This window comes from Thamnophis sirtalis, unplaced genomic scaffold, assembly GCF_051295495.1.
Source record: "Thamnophis sirtalis isolate CommonGarterSnake01/CBP01778 unplaced genomic scaffold, rThaSir2_p1.2 scaffold_4, whole genome shotgun sequence".
NCBI lineage: Eukaryota > Metazoa > Chordata > Lepidosauria > Squamata > Natricidae > Thamnophis > Thamnophis sirtalis.
The window spans coordinates 96,919,730-96,943,890 of NW_028261384.1; the positions used below are offsets into that span (position 1 = coordinate 96,919,730).

The following is a 24,161-nucleotide window of genomic DNA, read 5'->3' on the forward strand; positions in this document are numbered from 1 at the left end:
CTTGGTCTTCAGACTGAGGTTCTTCTGATGTGCCAATTGTAGTACACTTATGTTAGCACTTAACCCAGCCATTGGCCACTATCTCACAAGTCCCCAATCTTTCAAATGTTCATCTTTTTGAATATTGAACTCACCTTTATTAACTTTTGAAACTGAGCTTACTATGTAGATTAAACAGTTTAGTTCAAATTAAATTCAACCTTAAATTTCAGTTTATATGTTGGGAACTCCTTGACAAAGAATGGGCTCATTCTCGCATAGCATATTGGCATAGTATAGCAACCATACAACTTTATGTCAAACTGTAGGGAAATATTAGAGACATTTTTCAACGTGTACATTCAAGGCACAAAACACATATTTTATACTGGACTAACTTTGCAAATGAAGGGAAGGGAGCTTTTGTAAGAAAACCCAGATAAACATAACACAGAACTGATCAACTCTATTCTTTTTGTACTAAGGCATGAGTATCCAACCTTTGGGCTTGCTACTGCTTGAGTAAAGAGGAATTGTCTTAGGCTGCATATAAAATATATAATACGGTTAATGCATGTAAATAACATATAGTAATGTTAAAAGTTTTGTGAGACCTTATTACTAGTTATCCAGGGTCTCATGCAGGCCAGGACTGTGGGTTGGACACCCTAGTATTAAGGTATCACCCACAATTAAACTACCCCCTGTAAATAGCTAGGAAAAATGTTTAAAGTTGTTGCTTTTAATTAACTCTTTTAATTAATGACATGCCTTTCAAAGGCAGATGATTCTTTTGGCAAAGAATACCAGATATTTTCAAAGAAAAATATTTGTTTTGGAGCAAGCTAGCATCAGTTGCCCTTTCCCTGCACCATTCTGTGCTTCTTGTAGAAATTAGCAAAACTGCTTTGAACTCCCGCATGACCATTTTAATTTAAAATATACAAGCTATAGCATTTGACTCAATTTTTAAATGTAGGCCAAGAAATAGATACAGTCATATGAAAAATAAAATACACCTGCTTGGTTTTCAATGGTTTTATGTATTAGGACATGGTAAAAATCATCTGGTTCTTAGCAATTCTTAAAAGTAGGTAAATACCTTGGCTTTCTTTTTGTAATTAAATGATGGTGTAATATGTCAGGTGTTATTTTTCATCTGAGGTTGTATTTTTAAGAACTGCTAAGGACCAGATAACTTTTTCTATGTCCTGGTATATAAAACAATAGAACTCAAAAAGGGTATTCTATCTTTGTCCCATATCTGTATTTGAGCAAAAGAAAAAAGTATTAGCATGCATGCATCTAGGCTGAGAAATGAGAAAAATATAACCTATTAAAATTTAAGAAGTAGGTTGCCCTATCATATACCTATCCTATACCTCCTATATCTTATATAGGTATATCCTATACATTATACCTTATATAAATGTCAGACATACAGCTGCTTTTAGTTATTGTTAGATGACTGCTTTAGCATATAAACCTAGACTGAAATTCCTTTAGCTTGTACTTTTTAGCAATTGAGTAGTTGCTTTACAATGTTCCTGTCTTATATAATATTATTTGCCCAATTCCTAAAAGCTCACGCCAAATTTATTTTTAGATTTCTCAAAGAACAATAGGCTCTCCATAAAATATTATTTGGTGATGTCTTAAAAGATACTATAGACTCTGTTGATGGATTCTGGCCACTTGAAAATCCTATCCTAGAGATTTATGTTTAAATACACAAGATCAGTCTCCAAAATCATTAGTGACTTTTGCTTCAATTACAAACACTTCATTTCAATCACTAGCTTGAATACCATTTTGTGCCAGAAAGCCAATAATTGCTTTACCCCTTTTTCATCAGGAAACAATGAATATAAATATTGAGGAAAGCTAGTTTTATAGTTTTGAGACAATTATGAATAGCAGGATACTGATAGGAAACTGTGGAAATGATGCATGCATGTGATTGTGGGTTTGTTTTATTTATTTTTTTCAACCCAGTAAGCTCTCTTAGTATCATACATCCTGTCAGAGCTAGTCTGTTTTTGCAAACAAAATTCATATTCTGGCTTTGGCTTGAAGAATCTTATATCAAAAGTATCTCTAGCAAGTCAAAAATTTAAAACCCAATTCTGTGATTATGTAAGCAGTATCACAATAAATCCATATTAATTTTCTAATGAGGTGTGCATGAAATAATAGTAGTAAACATTTTGCATGAAGTATAATCCAATTTCTCCACATTACATTTTGATAAATGTGTAATAGTTTACTAGTGCATTTTGCTTTTTCCAAGCTCATTGTTTTTTTCTTTAAGAGAGAAAAAAAAATCATTAAAATTCCAAATGCCACATAAAGATCTCCATTATGCATTTATAAACATCTCTATCCAGAAGTAGCAGAATATGTGGAAAGCTTCACCAATTGAGTCTGCAGTTGCATAGAATAATGTTTGTTAAATGAAATGCTTTCAAATATGTAAGGGTAATATATGATAAACAATAGCCTCTAATCTTTAATCCAGTATTTTAATAAACATTTTATGGCAGAAGACACAACCTAACGGATTGGGATATAAAATTGTGGATATAAATATGCCTAGAATACCTTCCTAGCTTCTGATCTGGTTTCCTTTATTATAGAGCCAGAATTTATTAGGAAAAGAATGGTTTGGTTTTACATAAGCGTCTGTTGCACTTGCAACAGTACAGCAGCCACTTATGTAGCTATAACTTGGCAGGCACCTCTTAGATGTCCCTATCCAGTTTGCTGAAAAGAATGTATGCAGTTATGCAGAGATGTTTATAAATGCATAATTGAGATCTTTAGGTGGAATTGGGAATTTTTGTGATATAATAAAGAAATGAACCAGAAAAAAACGATTGATTGATTATATATCAAGTTGGTATCAATGGCATTACATACAAAGATTTTCTTCAAGAGAGTATGTCTGTACTCTGGCCAAAATTCAAAAATGTCAATATTTTTCTTCAGCATCCAACTTTTACTTCCATTAATGCATTAGAATAGAGCAGACAATATTATTACTAATTATTACACTTTATGGAAATGAAAGTTGGATTTCATAGCTACTCCAAAAGTGTTAGACTGCAGTGTATTTCCCGACTGCTTGTCCCTTTACTGTTGAAGAAATAGGGCATTTTTCTGATAGTTTTCTTCTATTCTTGTAATTCTTGTATTTTTATTCTGATGTTATCTGGAATCATGCATAAAATTGGAAGAGAAAAGGAAATCTTTATAAACAGTAGGGGAAGTCCTCTTGTATTCATAAACATTTCTTTTTCCTTCTCTGGCTTCATAACTAGCTCGAGAAAACATCAACATCAAACATAAAAATGTTTTTTTTAACAGTTTACAATGATGGAGTGTTATAGATGGCATTGCATTTTCATACATGAACAGTGTACTATCATGCCATAAACATTTTACTTTTGAATATTATTATCTATCTTTCTTTAGACATTGTTGATTATAAAGAAGTGGGAACTATGAACCTTTTCTGTTCTTGCTAGTACATTCTATTGTTTGAAAATCTATATATTCCAAAATGAGATGTGTAGACCATTAATGGTATTCTATTCTCTTCACTACTGGTTCCGTAGCTACACTCACATGTGGCACATCTGGGCATGCGCAGAACCTTCTGTGCATGCACAGAAGATCCGTGATGATGTCAGGATGGGTGGGTGGGCAGAGCCCCATGCCATCACCACTACCAGTTCGTCCAAACCAGTGCAAACCGGCAGCATACCACCTCTGGTATGTAGTCTGTAGAAGCAAGGGGAGGGGGGAATTCTGAGTTGCACAGAAGAATTGGAAAGGCTTGCAGAAGATAGGAAGCTGTAAAGCCACAAATGCTCAAATACACAAATGTATTGCCTTTTAAAAATGAGCACTCCAGCAAAACTAGGGGTAAGCTGCTGGGGGTTCGCATGGGTTCAGGCCAACCTCTAGCTAAGATTCCGCCCAGTTCGGTGAACCCCCAAATACCACCTTTGGCTGGTCACACCCACCCCACCCTACCCCTCCTACCCATCCCATCTCAGGAGTTTTCTTGTGGGCTATTCATCATGGCAGGTAAGTGCAGGGCCCACGTGAAGGCTGGGGAAGGCGAAGCTCCGGAAACTGGCTTGGAGCCCAGGGGAAGCAGTTTTCACCTTCACATAGGCTCGAGAAAAGCCTCCAGAGACTGGGGAGGGTGAAAAATGCCCCACCCCCAATGGTGCAGGAGGCTGACTAGACTACGCCTACCATTGCCATGCCCACTTAGCAATGGAGCAATGAATCCAGTGCAATTTTTGAAGCCCACCCCTGAGCAAAACAGGTCTGTGCAATAATCACTCAACAGTGTTATTTCCTTATTAAAAATGCTTAGTAATTTAACCATATCATAGAAATAAATTGATTTAATACATTGATTTAATCATTTTTAATAACATCAACATTTAGTTCTGAATATTTTGTTTTTCTAAATGGTTGGTGTGAAGAATGATGACTTGGCATACCAATAACACTGTATCTGTTCTGGTGGCTCAAGCATCAAACAGAATGAACTTGAAAATGGTGAGCACTTGGCACATAAAGAACCTCTATAAAACTCTGTCTTGCTTTCTTTGACTTTTTTGAAAGAATATGGCTGTTAATTGTGAAATTAACACAGAGTGCTTTTGAGTTTTCCTGGTAGGAGAAAAATGTTCTTTCTACTCTCAGAGATGTTGACTTAACTGGACTTCCTTGGCTTTTGAGTGGAAAAAAGATTGGGGCTTTGTAAAACCCTTCTGATTCTGAACTGATTTGATTGAAATCCTATGCAAACTAATTCCACGCTTCTTTTTCCACCTACTCTGAATTCTACTCTCTTCCCCTATTCCCAAGTTTTCCACACAATAACTCTTAGGATAAAGCTTCAAGGAAGCAGTTTGGCATGTCTGTGGTAAAAAGGAGAATGGTAGTGAAAAGAACAAAATAAATTATTCTGTAAACCAGAATGATCCAGCTCCGAATAGAGAAAATACTTATTGAAGTTATGCAGAGACTGTTTGTGTTCAGAATTTCATTGATAAGCTCTTGAGAGAGCTGCAAATTGAGCAAAAGATTGCTGTTAGAAGAATCTTGCCTTCTGGGTGAAAAGAGAACAAAGATTGGGAAAGCTAGTCTTTGGGTATGATTTCAGCCTTGTGTATCAGCAAGATTTATGGAAAAATTTAGTGTCTGTAAATTCTATCAAGACAGAAAAGTCTTGATATCTAATGAACGTGTTAATAAGTTTAATTCCTTGCTTTCTAAAAAGGAACTTATAACTAAAGTGACTACTTTACTGTATAATAATTATTTCACATAAAGCGACTACTGTATAATAATTATTTCAAAGTATTTGGACACCATGCAGAATTACACAAATTTTGAGGGTTTATCAAGGTTTATTTTGGAAAAAAAACATTAGGAAGCTCTGAGCGTAACATTTGCTTGCATAGGAGGATGTATTTTGATTAAAGAAGAAGCACAGTTTGTACAGTATTAGTAATTTAACAATGTAATAAGTGGTGTAGAAGATGTAATCTCATTCCTTTCAGGATGGTTTTAGATCTAAATGGTTCACATAAATCCATTACTCATTTTAAGTCACAGATTAACAAAATCATTAAAATGCTGAACCTCACCCATTCATAACATTAGGTTAACTTAGCTCATCCCACGTCCTTCATTACAAGCCTCTCATAGGTACTATGCATTAGTTACATTGCAATGGCTTTTAAATAATACTAAACTATTTTTGCCATTGATTTGCAGAGTGGCATTAGACATGCTATTTTTTTTTACATGCCCCTCCCATCTACAGTAGGATAATAGCATTACCAGCTCATTTTTGAAGGGGTGGATATAAATTTTAATTAAAATATGTATGTAATATTTGGAAAGCATAAATTGCATTCTGAGTTTCATTATTGCATGTTACTTACTTTATTTTCTTACCTGCCAAAGAAATTCCTTATTTTGTTTTGTTTTTTGCTTTGTGCCTTTCCGCCACTTTGCACAGTAACTTTCTCTGAATCATAGGTTTTCATATCTGGGGATAGGCCTGAACTATAGCTTGGAATGCAATATACAAATAAGTTTGATTGTTATTACTACTCTTAAGAAATATAATTAAGCCCCGACTGTTTAAGACAAAAAATATAAATAAATGGATTTAGTTGTAGCTATCCATTTTGTATTCATTATCCCTACTCATTTGATATGTACATCTGAATCTGAAAATCACATCAGTCCACTGAATAAATATTTTTATCTCCTAGTATTTAAGAGCCTCTTTGCAAGAACTATTTCAGTAATGTAACATCAAAAACATCAGGCAAACAAGCAAAAGACTTTACCTGCTTTTTGTTTGGATAGATTTCAAGACCAAAATAAGATATGGATTAAAACTCCATTATGCTATTATCCACTTTTCTAAAAAATATAGTGATGCATAGTTTATTTAAATATTGAGTGAAGGAGTGTTCAAAAATCCTTTTAATTATCTTTTCAATTTGCAACCTTTTAATCTATTCACTTATCAAAACCTGAAACATCTTGATTCTTATTTTACATATCTCCTTTTACTAGAAATTCTCATCATGCATGTTTGGATTTTGTGTGTCTCTGAATGTATAAAATTTAGCAAATTTAAGTTCTTTGAATTTAACTCCTAGATTTCCACAACATGCTGGGTGGAGTTCTTTGGGAGATGAAGTTCATACATTTTGATGTTGAGGTTGAGAAACACTGCTATTTAATTTTACAACTATGTAAAATGTTAATATATCCATGGCACTAGACAGAGGTGTCCAATTTCAGGTCCAATTTTTACAACAGATGCATACATGCCTCTTTTCAACAAACTGCCCATATCAACCATGTTAAGTACTTCTATTATAGGAAAAGGGTCTAGATGTATGTACCATTTATGTTACACTAAGATGATTTTTTAGAGTGGGATTTTTCAAACTCCGAGAAACTGTGAGGAGAGGAGAAGAATTGTATTTAGTTTTCTATCACTGGAGTTTTATCTCCTGATCAGGGATTCTGCAAATTATTTTTTTTAAACTAATAGTTTCTATATCCCAAGGCAGTTTGAAAATCTTTAGCTCTGAAGATGGAATATTTTAAGCCAGCATAAATGTCAATATGCCATACACATGTTTAATATAATGAAAAGGGGATAGACTGAATGAAGGATTTCAACACAGTGGTGATAACCTAGGCATTGTAAAGAAGCTAAACAACTAACCTGATGCAATATGATGTTCTTATACAGCCAAAAATTGTAAATGTCTTCTTAAAATGATTATATATAAAAATTGTATTGAACAAATAAAACTAGTAACAATGGGTTTGAATTATCAAACATATGAAGTTATAATTCAATTTGGCATTCATTTCTATATGAATAGTACAATTTCTGCATTGAAATGTTCTTTTTGAAGTCTATCTCCCCCTCTCCCCCCCCCCGTGTATATAGAGAACATGGATCTGTATGCATAATTCATTTGTGAACTTCAGACTTCCTTTCTGAGAACCTGAATTTTTCTTCTTAACTGCTTTCTATAAAGTAGCATATAGGAACTGGCATATTATAATTCATGGCTTGGTGTCTTGAAAATATCTTTCTGTATGTCCCCATTTTTGTCTGAGAAATGATCTCTTCTTACCTGTAGATTTTGTGTTAGGAGCTATCTCTTTTTCAGATCATTATCTCTAAATTTCACATAACTGCTCAAATGAAGAAAAGTGCATTGTGATATCAGTCTTCCAATACTTGAAGGGCTGTTACAGTTCATTTATTCTCCATAGCACCCGAAGAAGGAAAAGAAACAATAGCTAGAAGCTTATCAGAAAGAGATCCAACCTGGAAATAAGGAGCATTTCCTGATAGTGAGAATGATTAATCAGAGGAATGGCTTGTTCCCTGGAGTTGTGGTTACTTCATCACTGGAAATTTCCAAGAAAACATTGAACAACCATTTTTCTGGGATGGTATGAGGATTCCTCCTTGGGCACAGGGTTGAACTAGATGATCTCCAAGATATCTTCCAGATTTGTGTTTCTAAGATTTGTGCAAAAGAACTATTTTCTACAGAAGAAATATAATGTACAATAAATATGTACAGAACTACTATTTCTTACATTAATTTATCAGGGATATTTCAATTGCATATCTTCTATCTGAACTGATAAATTAATACAATGCATGATCTACTAACCTATTTGCATTTTAATTAAAATAAAAGAAATGAATGTTTCTAACTAAGTCTGAATTAATAAAGTAAAATATTTGTAACTCAGGTTTGACATGAGGGGCCACTGCTCTCTGAGCTAGCTTGTTTTCTTGCAGATGTTTCATTCCCCAACTAGGTAACAATGTAGCATACAAGCCAACTAAAGCCCTACAAAACATCCTAAACAGATCAAAATACTCAACAACCCGAGAAGAAAAAACAGGAGGCATCTACAGCATTCAATTAAGGACTGCAATAACCACTATGTAAGACTGACAGGCAGGAAACTGGGAGAATGCATCCAAGAACATCAACTAGCAGTCAGAAGACATGAGGAAAATTCTTTAATTTTCCAACATATACACGTTTATAACCATAGTTTCAATTGGGAAAATGTGATCATCCTACACCAGGCCAAATCCAAAAACACCAGGGAATTTCTAGAAGGGGCTGGCACTCTGGCAAATCAGCTGTCAATAGACATATAGACATTAACAACCTCTTTAGACTATGCAAAAGGAATCATCATCTAGCTCAAAAAAGGAACAAAAAGACACACGCACCTCTCACCAGCAATCATCACCCAGATCAGCATTGATTAATTCCAAGGTCAACTTCAGACCAACAATCAAGTAAGCAATACCCCAATCAAGTAACTGCCAATGAAACCAACAGCTCAAGCAAAGAATCTCTAAGACCACCTCTACCAACACTGAGAGGCAAGACACCAGAATATAAATTGAGGCAAACTGCACTCCTTGCTAGCACTGATGATGTTACCTAATTGGGGTAATGAGACATCCGCAAGAAAACAAGAAAGCTCAAGAGAGATCAAGGATCCCTTAAGTCTGAATTGCAGGATTTGAGTCAAAAAGAGTTCCTTCAGATAATGAGAAGAGTAGCATATACATTTAGCAAACAAACACCCAAACAAATAAAGGAGACTATTTTTGTTAAAAATATCTTCATAGAAGTGTTTCATACAACTCTTTGTTCTTTTATAGTTAAGGCTACAGATTAGATTTATCTCTATATCATTAAAATGAATAATATGGTAGTCCTTTCACGGCAGAGGATTTGAAAAGAAATTCAAATCAGTTTAGGAAAATAGTATGCATCAGGGAAATCTAGACTTAGGAAAGGAATAGGTGCCAATCAGATGTTTGTTGGCAAGAATTAGATAGTGAACTAGAACAAGGAAGGAGCTGGAGAAAGAAAAGAGAAAAATAAGAAAGCCCAACAAACTTTAAAAAATGTAGTGGGTGGGAACATCCTCCAAAGCAATACGATCAATACGTAGATAACCTGACTCACTGTTGGCAACTAAAAGTAATTTGCTACAATATGGGGACTAAGTAATTCTCCATTTTTTATATGAAATGCAGTTTGCTGAATTCTGCTGAAGTTGTTTCCCTGTATTACAGGTTTTGCGGTACGATTATGCATATATATCCCCTCAATTTATGCTTCAGTCAAAGAGGTGATGGAAATGCTGATATCTTTCCACAAAGCTGCATTTTGTGCTACTTTGGTTTGGCCAGCTTAGAATATTTATTGTGAATATATATGTGTGCCCATGTACAATATGTGAAAACAAACAATAGTTTACTTGCAGTCCTCAGTCAACATATTAGTTGCCTATCTCAGTATGGTACCTGAAACGGGAGTAAAGTAGCCCTTTAGGCTTTTAAATCTTTTTAGCTATTACAATAACTATTGTTTGTACAAACTATGTATTTTGCCCCACCCCTTTCAATTTCTAACCCCTACCTCTATGATGGCACACATGGTGGCACACAGAGCTGTCAGCTCCAGCACGCATGTGTGCACTGGTCAGCTGATTTTCGGTCTTCCGGGGAAGGCCGCTTCAGAACTTCCTGTAGGTCAGTTGGGCTCATTTTTCACCCTCCCCAGGTTTCAGAGGCTTTTCCCCCCGGCCCCCTGGTGGTATTACCAAGCTCAGCTTGGAGGCGAGCAGAGCAGCACGTGTAGGGGGGGGAACGGGGGGGTTGTGCACACATGCGCATGTGAGGGCATGCTTTGCATTATGGGTGCTGGCACGTGTGCGCTATCGCACAAGCACACTTGCATTTTTGACACCCAACAAGAAAAAGGTTAGCCATCACTGCCCTACCTTTTCTAACAAATGGGAAAAATGCAGTCGCTTTGTTGCACATTGTTAAGGTAGTTGTCTCATTGAATAACTTCTCAGTAGATGAAACATGCTTAAAGTGAAAAACAGATAATATAAAAATAGATTAGTGTTCTGATCTATGCAATCCTTTTCCAGCCAAATAAATCATTGTCCTTTCAACTTGCAATGTATCTTCCAGAGGAATAATATGAAAACCTAACACTTGCTAGACTAGACTTTGATTTGGCCAAGAAAACTGCATGGATACATCAAACTCAGCCCAAAAGAGATTTTTGTTTTTATTCTTTTCTTCTTTCATAATGCATAATTGAACTTTTTAGCTATAAATGCTTTATATCTCAGATGATATGTCTAGACAAGACAATAATATTGTCTAATATTCGTAAATATTACATCATATATATCTTGGCTGATTTTAAAACCTGAGCCTTGTTGGAATTGATTAATATTTTGGCAGGGGATTCCTAAGTTAAACTAGGAAGTAAAACTATATTGGATGAAAGCAATGGAAAATTACTTTATTGTTTTTAAAACAATGTCACCTGCAGTTATCACCAATTGGAAGGAAAGGTTACTTTTATTTTTAATGTTAGAATTATTGATCCATTTTTAATTTCATGAATGGGAAAATGGAGTAATTCTACAGAATTACATGCAACAATCTTTTTGTTTTCTTTAGACTGATTGTTTTAAGGAAGGGATAAATAATTTCAGTCAGATGTAAATCCCTCTGAGCAAGGAACTCATTTTCTTTGATAGTATCTCCTATCAGCAGATGCTTCCTCCTGTATTGTAGCCAGCATTTGTGCAGGCACTGGGTGTCAAAAAACTTGAACCTTTTAAAAATATTTAGTGACATGCTTACAGCTGTTGCTTTCTTTTGACAATTTACCATCTTTTTAATATGGACATCTTCCTGTAAATATTAACATTAGTATTTTATTTGTTATCTCTATGCATGAATAATGAAGGGAAAGTTCTATATATTTTTAATGTAGACATTTAACCTTGTGCCTGGCTGATAAGGTGTCCAGGATTTTCCCCATGTACCAATTTAAAAAAATACATTGTCCCCATTTATTGCCTTTTTTAAAACCTCCCTGCACATATTTCAGAATTATCACTGGCAACTCCAGGTCTCATTAGAACCAATCAGTGGTGGGTTGCAGGCGGTATGCCCCAGTACAGACATACCTGAGCCAGCCTGGAGCACCTGCTACCATTCTGGTATGGTGCTCCAGAGGGCCCACCCACCCACCCGAGTTCCTTAACCGGTCTTTTAAGTCTTCTGCGCTTTTGCGCATGGCAGGTACAGCACCTGTGTGACGCTCCGCTGAGCAGCTGGAGCATTGCGGAGGCTTGCAGAGGAGCTAAGATGCATGCGGGCGCTGTGCACCTGTGCACACGTGCTGTGCACGTCCATGTGGATCCAGAAACCACAGGAACAAATGGATTGAAATCACTGGGTGGGTAATAACAGGTCTTGAAATGCTTGGAATAGGGTTGAACTATTTTAGACGGTAATAATATGGCAGAAAGAATTAAAATACAAATGGAGAAAAACGGGGTAGTTATTAGATGAGTTTATGTGCAGAATTGCATACAGTTCAAAACTTTGAAGTAGAAAAAAACCTTGATATTAATAATGTTGTAAATTAGAAATAGGCAATTTTGTGTCCTCCTTTGACCATTCTCCTTCACTTACTACCATTACATTTCTTTGCCATGGTTCATCCTGGTTGAAACTGATCCGAGTTGAAAACTAAGCTAAATGGAGCACACTAGTTTTATAGAAAATCTGCATATTGCTTAGTGTGCTTTTTATTTGTTAGTTGTTATACTTTTTCATTAATAATTCCACTATTTTATATGACATACTTAGTTTTATGTTCACAAAGAGTGCCAAAAATAACTCATTCAGCACTGGAGCTCTTTTGAAAAGTACTTGATGTTGCTAATTTTTTGTCTGTTGCGTGGTGCATTTTTGCATAATATTATATCATGAGGGTTGACATCTGCTCTCATTTTAAATAAAAGTCAACATTTTCCTTAGTGCAACTCTCTTCCAATACTGTACTTTGTGGCGCTCCATCACATGCGTAACATGCTATAGAACATGAACAAAGTATAATTATGGTGAAAAATACCAGTCTTCTACTAAAAAAATATCAAACTAAGATAAGGGTACAACTGTTGTATAGAGGACTGTAAATTAATTACATTACTGTTAATTATATATTGGAGAAGAGTTGCCATGTTAACTTTTTCAGCATAATTATGAGGCGAAGAAAGTAATTGTTGAGCCAGGGGTGGCAATAGATTTGGAGTTGTAAATTCCCATTCTCTAGGGAAATGGAATAAAGAATCATTGGTAGTCATTTAAATCAGACCATGTTGGGTCTGAATGTTGAATCCATAACCTAGCTATTGCAGAAATTCTGCTAGCTACTAATCTGTGTGGGAGTAAGAATTTAAGAGATCCATATCTTTCTGGAAGTAAATATTGTCACCTCTTAGTATTTTCTATCTGCAAGGTCTGGATTTCTAATTTGGCCTCCTTTGTAAGAAATGAGTGGGAGGAGGATAAGGAAGGCAGCTGGAATGTGCTTCTTTCTATTAAGTAGGAGCAAATTATGTGTTCAGTTATCTCAGTGTGTCCATAAAAGGAAACTCTTTGGCTTTATTCAGTGTGGGAGTTTCCTTCTCTCACCTCTCTCAAATGCCAGCTCCCATCATTGAACTGGTTAATCAGGACCCCCAGTGGAATTCAGAGAGAAAGAACGCAGATTCCTGGGGAGGGGGGGGGGGAAGGTTTTGAAACTTGGTCTCCTTGTACTATCCACCCTAACTACCAAATCTCATCTTATCGCTCTGACTTGGATTAGAAACGAGCCTTTTTCCTCAGCTATAGTTGCTTGAAAAAGATTGCAGAATCAGCAAACTTAGGCAAACTTGTATTTATGCAGCTATAAAGCGGAGGATGAAGTCAAGTGTACTGTAATTCAAAGCATACACATGCTCTGCTTGGGTTGATCTAGGCCAGTGGTGGGCAGATCTACTTTTTGTTTTATATAATATCCAATTCACACCAGGTAAATTTAGGTACACAAATAATGGTGGCATTGCTATTAATAACGATGGCTTGGTTTGCATACATAATTTCCATATAAATGTGTGAATCCAGTTGTATATTTAAAAAGTTGAATTTCTGTATGTTTCCACCTCTTTCTTTTTTTGATTAGACAAACAAATCTTACATTGAAACTGTCAATGTAAGACAGTAAATTGTGATATCTGAAACGTTGTTTCAAAGGCAAGGCTGGAAGAAATTCCATGCAATATTCCCTAAATATTTTAAAAGAAAAAAACATTAAACTTTTGCTGCTGCTTGAAACAAGTTGGTGTAAAGTCTAGATGATCAATTGATTTCTAAGTCTTTATCCATAATTGATTTTACTTTGAAATTTTTGAACTATGCAGGTTTTAAAAATATTTTTTGTAGAAACTTGAAGTTGGATCCAAAAACACTCTTACTTTATGCTCAGTGTATATTTTGAAGAATAAATTATTGATTTTTACATATTTCTTTGCTGGGGTTCACTCATTATGCAGAGATCCAGTTGGTTAACTAGGAGCCATATGGTTTCCATGCACAGCAAGAAAAGAATTACCTGCAGTAAGAGGCCATAATTCTTTATGCAGTTCTAGTTTTATTAAACTGTAAATCGGAAAGCTTGGCTGATTTAATTAACAGCATTTGGCTCAATTTTCTTGTTACTTTTGTGTTACGTTAACTACTGCAGCCATCGTGCTTAACAATGCAGGAAGGACCTTCTTTATGCAGTGATTTTAAATGTGTCAGCACAATTGCTTGAAAAGGAATTAAATGAATTTCCTGCCCTGCCATTGTGCAGCAATTCATGCTCCCAACTCACCATATATTTTGGGACATTCATTCTGGAAGCAACAGCTCTCCGACAGAAGTAATGGTCCTTTGGAGCCTGAAAAGAAAATGAATTTAAAAAATAGTCTTTCCTTTTCCCACCCTCTTTTAATGGGTGCCATATCATCTCTTTAAAAAATAGGATTTATTCTTCTCATTTTTGATTGGGGAATGGAAACATTGGGGCACTGGACATCCAAACTAGTTTCTAACATAAAATTAAAACAAGCATCTTTGAACTAAATTCAATTCCTCGTGATTTTATAAACGCATTCATGTCTATCTTTTTACCATATGTGGGTAGTAGTACACAACTGGGTTTATCACTGCCTTTCTCCAGGATAATTTTCATTTTCCCACTCAAACCTACTGATTTGATGGTTTCACATTCCAATATTAAAACATGACCTGCCTTAACTTTTTGAGATCATCTAAAATTAACCAAGTGCTGATACCCAACTAATCGACAAAGTCAACAGATTAACAATACAGCCATTAAATTTTGGCCATTGTAGATTTTGTGTGAGTAATAAGTATCCGCTTTGAGCACAATAGCCGTTTGTCATCTGGAGATCAGAGTCTACTTTCAGGACTGATTGAAACTTTCTAAAGACTCAGAAATTTGGAAAGCAGTGCACTTCTTTAGGCTTACTTTTCTCTTTTCTTTTGTATGTTCCCTTACTCAATTTACCAGATAATTAATCTCCTATCTTCTAAGTGTATTTGGAAATCTTACCTCTTCCATCCACATTTGATGAGATATTTCAAAGTACAACTTCTGGGACTCTTAGGAGGAAAGTGTGATAGCTATACAGTCATTTAAAAAGCTCTATAATATCACTTCTTGAATCATTCCAGAAGTACATGGCAAAAGACCACCTGGTTCAAGCAAATATTTAAATCTACACTGGACAGTTATTTATATAAAGCAAACACATCGATAATTTACTTTGGATCTATTTGCATGATATACTAGTACGTGGAATGCCAAGCTAAGAAGCCATTTTCTAGAGGAATACATCTTCCTTCACAAGTTTCAATTTATTTCCATCTGGCAGAAGGAACCTGTCTGTGTTCTTTGGAGAAAAGAAATGAGAAGCAACTTAAATGCTATTCCTAGCTTGGGTGTGGCAGTTGTTCTCTGTTTGCTTGAGGGACTTTCTTCCTAATCATCAACATAGCTGATGCATCCTTTGTTAGTGCTTGGCCCAGTTCCCCTTCCCCTGACATTAGAGAACCACTTTACTTTAACACAGTGTTCCTAGTGTAATCTGCTTAGTATTTGACTGGGTTTGTCTGTCAGTCAGTACTGTCCAGACAGGCCAACATTATGAAACTAGGTACAATCTTTCTGATGTGATACTATTGAATTTATAGAAATTATAGTTCCCAATCAATGGGTTGTGTTCCCAATCTACCGGTAAGTGGGAAAAAGTGGCATCTGGATAGATGAGACAGAAGGAAGTTGTAGTTTAATGACTGCTATGATTGTTATGCTCACAACACCATTGCAAAACTAGGAATTTCCAAGATGTTTGGAGGTAAAGCAGAAGGTGATCAGGATTTTTCAGTGTAATGATAAATTTGGCTCAAGAACTTCCGATACCATCAATTAATAATATGCTTTTATCTAGGTCACTTTATATATTCAGGGTTTCTTTTTAAATTATACATTTTTCAGCCATTATACTGTATAGAGAGCAGATGGTATATAAAAACACTGAACATAAAAGATGTATGGGTAAGCATGCTAATTTTCAAAAGTTAAAGTAGTTAAAGAATATTTAAATATGTATAATATTCAGTTTGTCTAGAATTCTTCTCCAAATTTAATGATGTTGAATGAGAACTAGTCATAACTGAATTTTCTTCATCATTTGAATAGGATTATTTTACAAAATAAGTTTCTATCTGTATGACTTGATTTTTAACATTGCACTAAACCATTTTTGTGACATATATTGGTTACAAATCATCAAATCATATTTAAGCAAACTATTTTTTTAGCTTCATGTAAGAACTAAAATGTAAGAAACAGATATATGTCCGACAAAACTTTTCCATTGTGTTTTGCTAATTGTATAAACTGACTCTTAGCAGTGTTAAAGTGCTGTTTTGAAAGTATTGTATGACTCTAAGCAGACAGCTCTATTTTAAATTAAAGCATACCAGAACTATGACTTAAGCTACCTTGTCAAAATCACAAGGTTGTGGTGTGTATAAACTAGGATAAGCCTGTATACATTGCACTAAATGCTTTGAAGGAAGACAGCCTCAAAAATGTTGTGATGAAAATTGATTTAATTTCAATGACAGAAAAAAAAATACTATAGACAGGAAAAACTGGGATTGGTGTTGTATGGTAACTTCTATCCTATGAGAGGACATGTGAAAAAATTAAGTTCTCTTCTGCCGTTTTATAATATTCCAAAATAAAATGAACTGACATGTTTATATTATATTCCTATCATACTATATTATATTCCTATCATACTATTAATGTTTTTAAAAAATGAAAACAGTATTTGTACCACATAAACTAGTAAATTTTGGGAAATCTGGGAGTAATACCCACAAAATGTCTAGAGGAAGTCAGGTTGGGGAGAGGTTGTTCTGTAGAAACAGCTGCAAAAATGATCACCAAATAGCAGATAGAATGAAGCATAGCTTTTCAACATATTAGTTTAGTCAGCTGCTATTTAGAGCTACACGTTTTTAGCTGCTTGACTGCAGACAGCTGGTCAAGGTTTTATGAGTAAGGTTTCTATGATGTCCCCAGATGGGATGAGGTGAGGGAATAAATCTCCAGTTTGACTATAGTAGCGTTTTGAACAACTTAATCTACTTGGGGGGAAAAGTTTTTTCAAACACATACTGTTAATGACAGCTGTTGAAAGTGCTGCCATTAAGCTTTCCCTACCTTCTTTGCACATACATGCCCTGTAAGTTGATTATCTTGATGGCATCAGGCATACCTTCTCCTTCCCAAGTTACACTGTGCAGATTTAATAGGAGGCAATGGATTGCTCAGAGGAGAAGGGCAACATGTTTTTAGGGAAGGAGAAGCACTTAATTGTGCCTGTTATTAGTCTCTACCCATTAGAAAACAAGCTAGCAAATTTATCTGGGACAGGAGGTTGCTACCAAGCAACTCTTATACTAGATTTCCATTTCTACCCTTTAGTACTAATGCCATTTTGGTAGGCACAGTTTCTTTCTTCTACTTCCCTCCTCTCACTTTCCAAAGCAAATAAATTACTAAAAGCACATTTCATGATAGGGAATACAACTGGCAGCATTTCTTTTAGGTTTCCTGAGAACGCCCTAGAAAAATTAAGCCTTTTAAAAAGTCATTTGTTGTTCTGCCTTTCAAATACTGGCAGTTCCTTCTTCAGTGGTCACAGTTTTCTACCTTAATGAGAAATAATATTAAAAGGTTATTTCCCAATATTCATGGTAGCTGTTCTCTTTCTGTTCTGTAAAATAGCTATTCCTAACAAGCAGAGATATTTATCTTGCTGCCCTGGCAGAGAAAAGTTTTTTAAAAAACTAGTTTCCATATAAATATGAAATAAATTTAACAAGAGAGAAATATATTTGTTTAATATAGAAGCGGGACCAAGGCTCTGAACTCAGGTCATCTACGAGCCTCTGTGTAATAAGGAAGTTTGCTAACAATCACTGAGAATATATCTTCATATTGGAGCCTTTATATTAGGGACAGCATGCTGCTGAAGCAGTTTGACAGAAAAACGATGTGTTCCAAAGGTAAAAGCCTTTCTCTATGTAAATGTTCTGCGATGCATGAAGGAAGCACCTGAGCAAAATCAGTGATCAACCGTTCCCTCATTCCTCTCCTACCTGCCTGTCTTCTGCACATCCCACCTCCAACGAAGCATAATTCCTTTCCCTTTTCTATTCCTCTTCACCTTTGCTATCCCTTCCCCTACCTGTGCACCTGTGAGAGAATCCATAGCTTATCGCAAACCTTGGATATGTATCACAATACATGCCTGGACTAGTTATGATGGTGACCTGCCACTGACTGTTCTCTCATAAAGTGCAGATGTAAGTGAAAAAGTAACAAAAGGAAGAGAAAAGTAAAAGGGAAGGAAATCTATTGTTTCATGGCTATGTTCTCACAATGTTGCAGTTCCAGTTTAGCTGCAATTCAGAAGGAAATTCATCACCACTAATGTGCTGAAATCAGTGGCACAATGTCTTGCTTTGATTCCATTATGCTTTTTAAGTAAGCAACCCAAGTTTTTTTTCCCTTTTTCTGGGTGCAAATTGGACATGGAATGTAACATTGAATCATTGGTCAGTTGAAGGGAGCACTATTGGTTCATTGGGGATACAGTGTCTTATGACTATGGTAACAGTGCCAGGATCAAACTTTTTTTTTGGACCTTTGGGGAGCTGAAACTGGTAGTTATGTAGAACTCCATAATCATTTCATTGGACTAAATCAGGAAAGAGTTTTAACGGTAGAGCAATAACAGCCTTTGTACTTTATAAAGACTACTTAAAGCTTGGTGGGAGTCCATGTGTGGGACAAGAAAAACATCTAACTGAATAGCTTTAGTTTTGATGTGGGGAATTTGTCATCCAGATTATTAGAAGCAAATGGTAGGAAGCAGCAAACTGCATTCTGAAAAGTTGCCTAGAGCAAATGCAGATTTATTGAAAATTGGACATTGGGAAGATTGACTATTAATTATATTTTGAGGATCTAATCTGGATGGGTGTCTTTACAGAATAGCCATGGATATGATGAACATAATAGATCAACCCATCAAGGTGACAGAATGGCAGCAAACATACACCTATGATTCAGGCATCCATTCTGGAATGAACACCCAGGTGCCATCAGTGAGCAGCAAGGGCTTGATGGATGAAGATGACCTCTATGGCAAGCAGTACACCATTAAGAAAACTACTACTTACAGCCAACCTGGATCAGGGCAGGCCCAGACTCAAGGTAACATTTGCTTTTATTTATTTAAATGCACGATTTGCCTTTATTCCATAAAGAAATTCAAAGTATTGTCTATCCTTGACCTTTTATTTTCTAGTGCGCTGGAAATATAAAGTCCAGAATCCCCAGCTCCCTAGATCATGCACTGCTCTATCACAAGAGTATTAGTCTGGGAAAATATTCATCTTAAAGTAATGTATTCTTTAATCACAAATCACAGTATGCCGAGATTGCTGCAATAAAATTGCTACCCTACAAATTCTGTCATTTAGTTTAGTTCACTGTGAAGTTAGTTATGTGAGATAACAATTTTACATTATATTCAATTGGATATTCTAAAATGGTTATCAATTGAATGCAGGGACGTGCAGTCACTAGAGGCAAGGGAGGCGGGGCCTCACCAGTCACCTCAGGAAAAGGAAATAATTTTAAAGAATTTTTTAAAAATAATTAAAGCCAGGGTAGTTGCTACCAGATTCCAAGTCACAGTGGCTTAGTGTCTGCTTAGTGTTAACCAAAGCAGGAGACAAGAGAACTCGGGGCCTTCTTTGCATAAGAAATTTTTCGCCTTTTAAAAGTTAAGAAAGAGTTAAAAAGCAAAAAATTTCATATGCAAATGAGGCACTGATTTCCCGCCTTCTGATCTGGGAGCAGCGAATCATGCCTTGTTGTTGCAGTTGAGCACGCTTACGTTGGGCGGGTTATTTCGGAGAGCGCGCTTCAGAGGAGAGAGGAGTGGGGGAGAAAGAGGAGGCTCGCTCTTCACTGAAACATGTATGTATTATTTAGTTGGTTCACTAGTTGAAACAGAAATAGTTCCCTGAATCCCTGAAGAATATTTAAAGTGGTAAAAAGAAGCTGACTTCTTCAAATGAGGAGCCCACAGCCCACACGAGGCTGGAGCGAGAGCCGCAGAGGCGAAAGGCGAAGAGGGGTGGGGGGGTGTTCCAAGAGGCCCCCTCCCCTTTTGGCACTTTGCAAGCCAGGCCTGCAGTGGCAAGAGGCTCAGCTCCGCTTCTATTCCCCCCTCCGCTCCAGAGAAGCCGTCTGTGAGCGAGTCTCCGCAGCCCCGGTTCCCTCTCCAAGCAGCCCCAGGAGGAAACGGGCCAGCCCTGCTTCCCTCGCCGGACTTTCCGGCAGTGGAGGACCCGCATTCTGCTCCCCCTTCCAAGCCCCAGTGGTCGGCCTTGGCTCCCGCCACTTTTTTCCAGAGCTCCAGCAGGCCTGCCGAGGAGGAGCCCCAACAAGGCTGGAGCAAGAGCCGCGGAGGTGAAAGTCTGGCCACTGGGGCTTGGAAGAGGGAGCAGAATGCGGGTCCTCCACTGCCGGGAAGTACAGGGAGGGAAGGGGGGCTGGCCCGTTTCCTCCTGGGGCTGCTTGGAGAGGGAACCGGGGCTGCGGAGACTCACTCACAGCCGGCTTCTCTGGAGCGGAGGGGGGGATAGAAGCGGAGCTGAGCCTCTTGCCGCTGCGGGCCTGGCTTGCGGAGTGCAAAAAGGGGGGCTCTTGGAACACCCCCCCACCCCTCTTCGCCTTTCGCCTCCGCGGCTCTCGCTTCAGCCTGGTCAGGAACCGGCGCTCTTCTGCTGCGGGCGGGACGTACTCCTGGTGGCCTGTGGCTCCAGCGCCTGCAAGGTGGAAGTGTATGCCCTGCGGGGCAGACAAAAGCCGAAAGAAAGCACCCCACCGCTTCTGTCTGACATAGAGGCGCCCCGCAGCTGGGTCAAACATAGCTGCGGGGTGCGGGGCGCCTCTATTTCGAACATAGCTGCTGCAGGGGGGGGCAAAAGCTGCTTTCTTTCTTTTTGCCTCACCAGCCATAAGCTTCACCGCACATCACTGATTGAATGTAAGAAACAGTATTTTATCTGCATTAAAATGGACACAGTTTTATAGACTGAAAGTTATCTGGTTCGCAGGCCTGCCTTTTGCTTATTTTTGCTTTACAGGCTTATATCCACTAGTTTTTTTTTTACATAGATTCTGACTGTAATGTTGAATTATTGGTCTATTACAATAGTGATTTTTAGTCAGATGGGTAAAGATAATGTCAGAATATTCATTAACTGGAATAGGACATAGCAACAGATCATCCATTGGGGACTGGCTGAAATACGACATGGTAACAAGGTCAGCAAATGTATAGGCATGGCCAATGGGAACTATTTGATGACAGAGAGCCATGCCAGATGGCTCGGAGCCTGGGTGTGGCTTACCTATGTAGCTCTGAGTCTGTATAAAAGAGCTAATCTAGTCTGCTCTCAGAATTGAAACTGAAACTAGTCTGTCTGCAATGCTGAACTCTGAACTGAAAAAATGAAACTGCTGTCTGCTGTTGGTATTGTATGTATTGTATATATATATTCATATTCTTATATATATAAAGAAGTTTCTTATTTAAATGAATCCTGCTAAATCAGTTATTTGTGTATGCTTTCTGGATTTGATTTTTGTAACACACCGTGACAGATAATTGTCCTAATAAGAATCCTGACACTGTAGACCTTGTTAAATCAGTGTCTTTGAAATTACCATCACACACTTGGAAGATAACAGTTTGCTTTGGTCAGTTTTTAATTTTAAGCAAAAGATTTAGAACCACATCATAAACACCATTGATGTACGTGGTTACAGTACATCTATTAGCTTAGAAAGGAATTAATCTGCCTCTTTTTGTCATTTGTCAATATCAGTCAATTTTTAGAAATAATCCTCTATTTTATGAATTGGGAATCTACATTTAAGTTCTAATTGATCATGACACTTTTCCTAAGACTTAATTCACTCTCTGTAAAGTGAAAAAAGCCCACACAAACAGGTTATTTCAAAATAAAGCATAGAAACATAAAAGTCTTCTAAGCATTACAAAAGTAATCTGGAGAAGTTAGAGATTTTTTTTAACTACTGCTTCTTACTTCATGCAAATCAATACATTCAGGTGTAAGCAGAATATCTTGGCTGTTGAAAGAACAAAGGATTATGTTTTTGTGATTGAGTAAAAATGATATGATTCACTATAAGGAATTTCTATTGCCAAGGATCCCAGATAGTAGAAAGATGAATAAAAATTTACAAACATTTCATATTATATATTGATATTTAATATTACATTTTAAGACAGCAGGGAATGGGACAGAGAAACTATTTAATGAGAAACAGTTAAAAAAAATTCAGGCACCAAGAATAGGCAAGTAGAAGCACCAGCTTCTTTCTAAAGTCTCTCAGAACTGCAGAGAAATCTAGATTGCTGCAAAATTTAAGATTCTTCACCCCAATCCCACCCTCCCTCCCTCTGTATCTGTGTGTGTCAGTATGTCTGTGTGTGCATACATAAAAATGTTCAGGTCTTTATGCATGCTAGTTACCATTTCCCATCTCACTTTCATGTTTTTAATTAAACAGCTTTGTATTACAGCTGCTTAATCATGCTAGTTAATTAACTCCAGCCTTATCTCTTTGCTCAGATGTGAAGTTTCCTACACCTCATAGAGCTGAAGCAATCCCAGGAACTTCCTAATATGACTGTTAAAAATTCTGATTGGAGTTTTGTCTTTGTTAATCCTATCTTGTCAATCATCCTTGCAGCGGAATTGGAGTCCCAGATTGCAATGACCCGTGCCCAGCGCATCCGGGCGGCCATGTATCCAGAGACAGCTGAAGACCACACTCTGCTACTGACTACCCAAGTTGAGGGGCAGCAGACAAATGTACAACGATTGGCTGAGCCCTCTCAATTGCTCAAGTCAGCCATTGTGCACCTCATCAACTACCAAGATGATGCTGAACTAGCCACTCGTGCTATCCCTGAACTCACCAAACTGCTGAATGATGAAGATCCGGTATGGAAATGCAATTAGACCCTTGGTGTCTTAAAAGGTTTTTGGGGGATTTAATAGAGCTAATTGCTTGATTGGCTATGATTTGAAGCATTGTAAATGTTTCAGTAATCATATACTATGCATAAAATGATACTTTCCATGAAAACACAAAGAAGCTGCCAAATGCATTGTTATCAACCCAAAATAACTTTTGATTTTTTCCCCCTCATATTTATCATGTATACTCAAAGGAAAGCTCTGGGTTTTACCTTATAGAGTATAGTTTGGAGGGCTTAAACAATTTTTGCTTTTAATGTCTAGCATTATCATCCGAGATGGAATTTTGAATATTTTTCAAACCTTGTAATTTCTTGCATAGGATTTAAAAAATGTAATCCAGCTCACAAAAATTGTTCAACTATTCAGGGAGGCTTGATACATGAACATTAATTATCAATTCATTCAGAACCTAGAACTTGGTTGCACACAGTAACATTGACTTTTTAATGCAGAGTGCTCACAAAAGTGCATTTGCATTAGTTTATTAGCGTGTGTTTGAATTAACAAATTCAAAATGCTGATCTTTCCATATTAAATCCTACATGATTCATGGCATTGGATATATCTAATATGACATGTTTTCTGGAGAGATTCTGCATGTTGCAACCTGTTGCAAAAGAGAATGATTTCTGAAGTTAGATGCGATGGGAGAGAGCTTAGCAGCTGCCATCCCTATATGAGCTTCCCTTTCTCTGGAACATCTCCCCTCTCACTCCCCAGGGTAAAAATGACTCTCATGACCTTCCAAAGGTTGGTAAAATCCCACTCTTTGTGAAAGTTTCAGAGAGAGTATGGAATCATTGGTACCAAAATGTCTGTTACTGTTTTATGATGATAATAATATTAACCGCCTTGTACACCAGGTAGTATTTCTTGGCTCTGAAGTAGTAAATATTATAAATAACACTGAAACATGAAATCTGGAGTTTAGTAGAACTTGATGCTCTGAAGAGTG

The 24,161-nt window shown here is 36.9% G+C and overlaps 1 protein-coding gene across 2 annotated transcripts in view; it reads left to right on the plus strand.

The window, feature by feature from the left end:
• JUP (junction plakoglobin) overlaps nucleotides 1-24,161 on the plus strand; it is a 54,962-nt gene that overhangs the window by 16,404 nt on the left and 14,397 nt on the right. For both annotated transcript variants that reach the window (XM_014063805.2, XM_087713513.1), the window contains exons 2-3: nucleotides 19,108-19,331; nucleotides 22,914-23,167. In XM_014063805.2, the coding sequence (XP_013919280.2) occupies nucleotides 19,108-19,331; nucleotides 22,914-23,167 (478 nt within the window). The remainder of the gene's footprint in view (nucleotides 1-19,107; nucleotides 19,332-22,913; nucleotides 23,168-24,161) is intronic.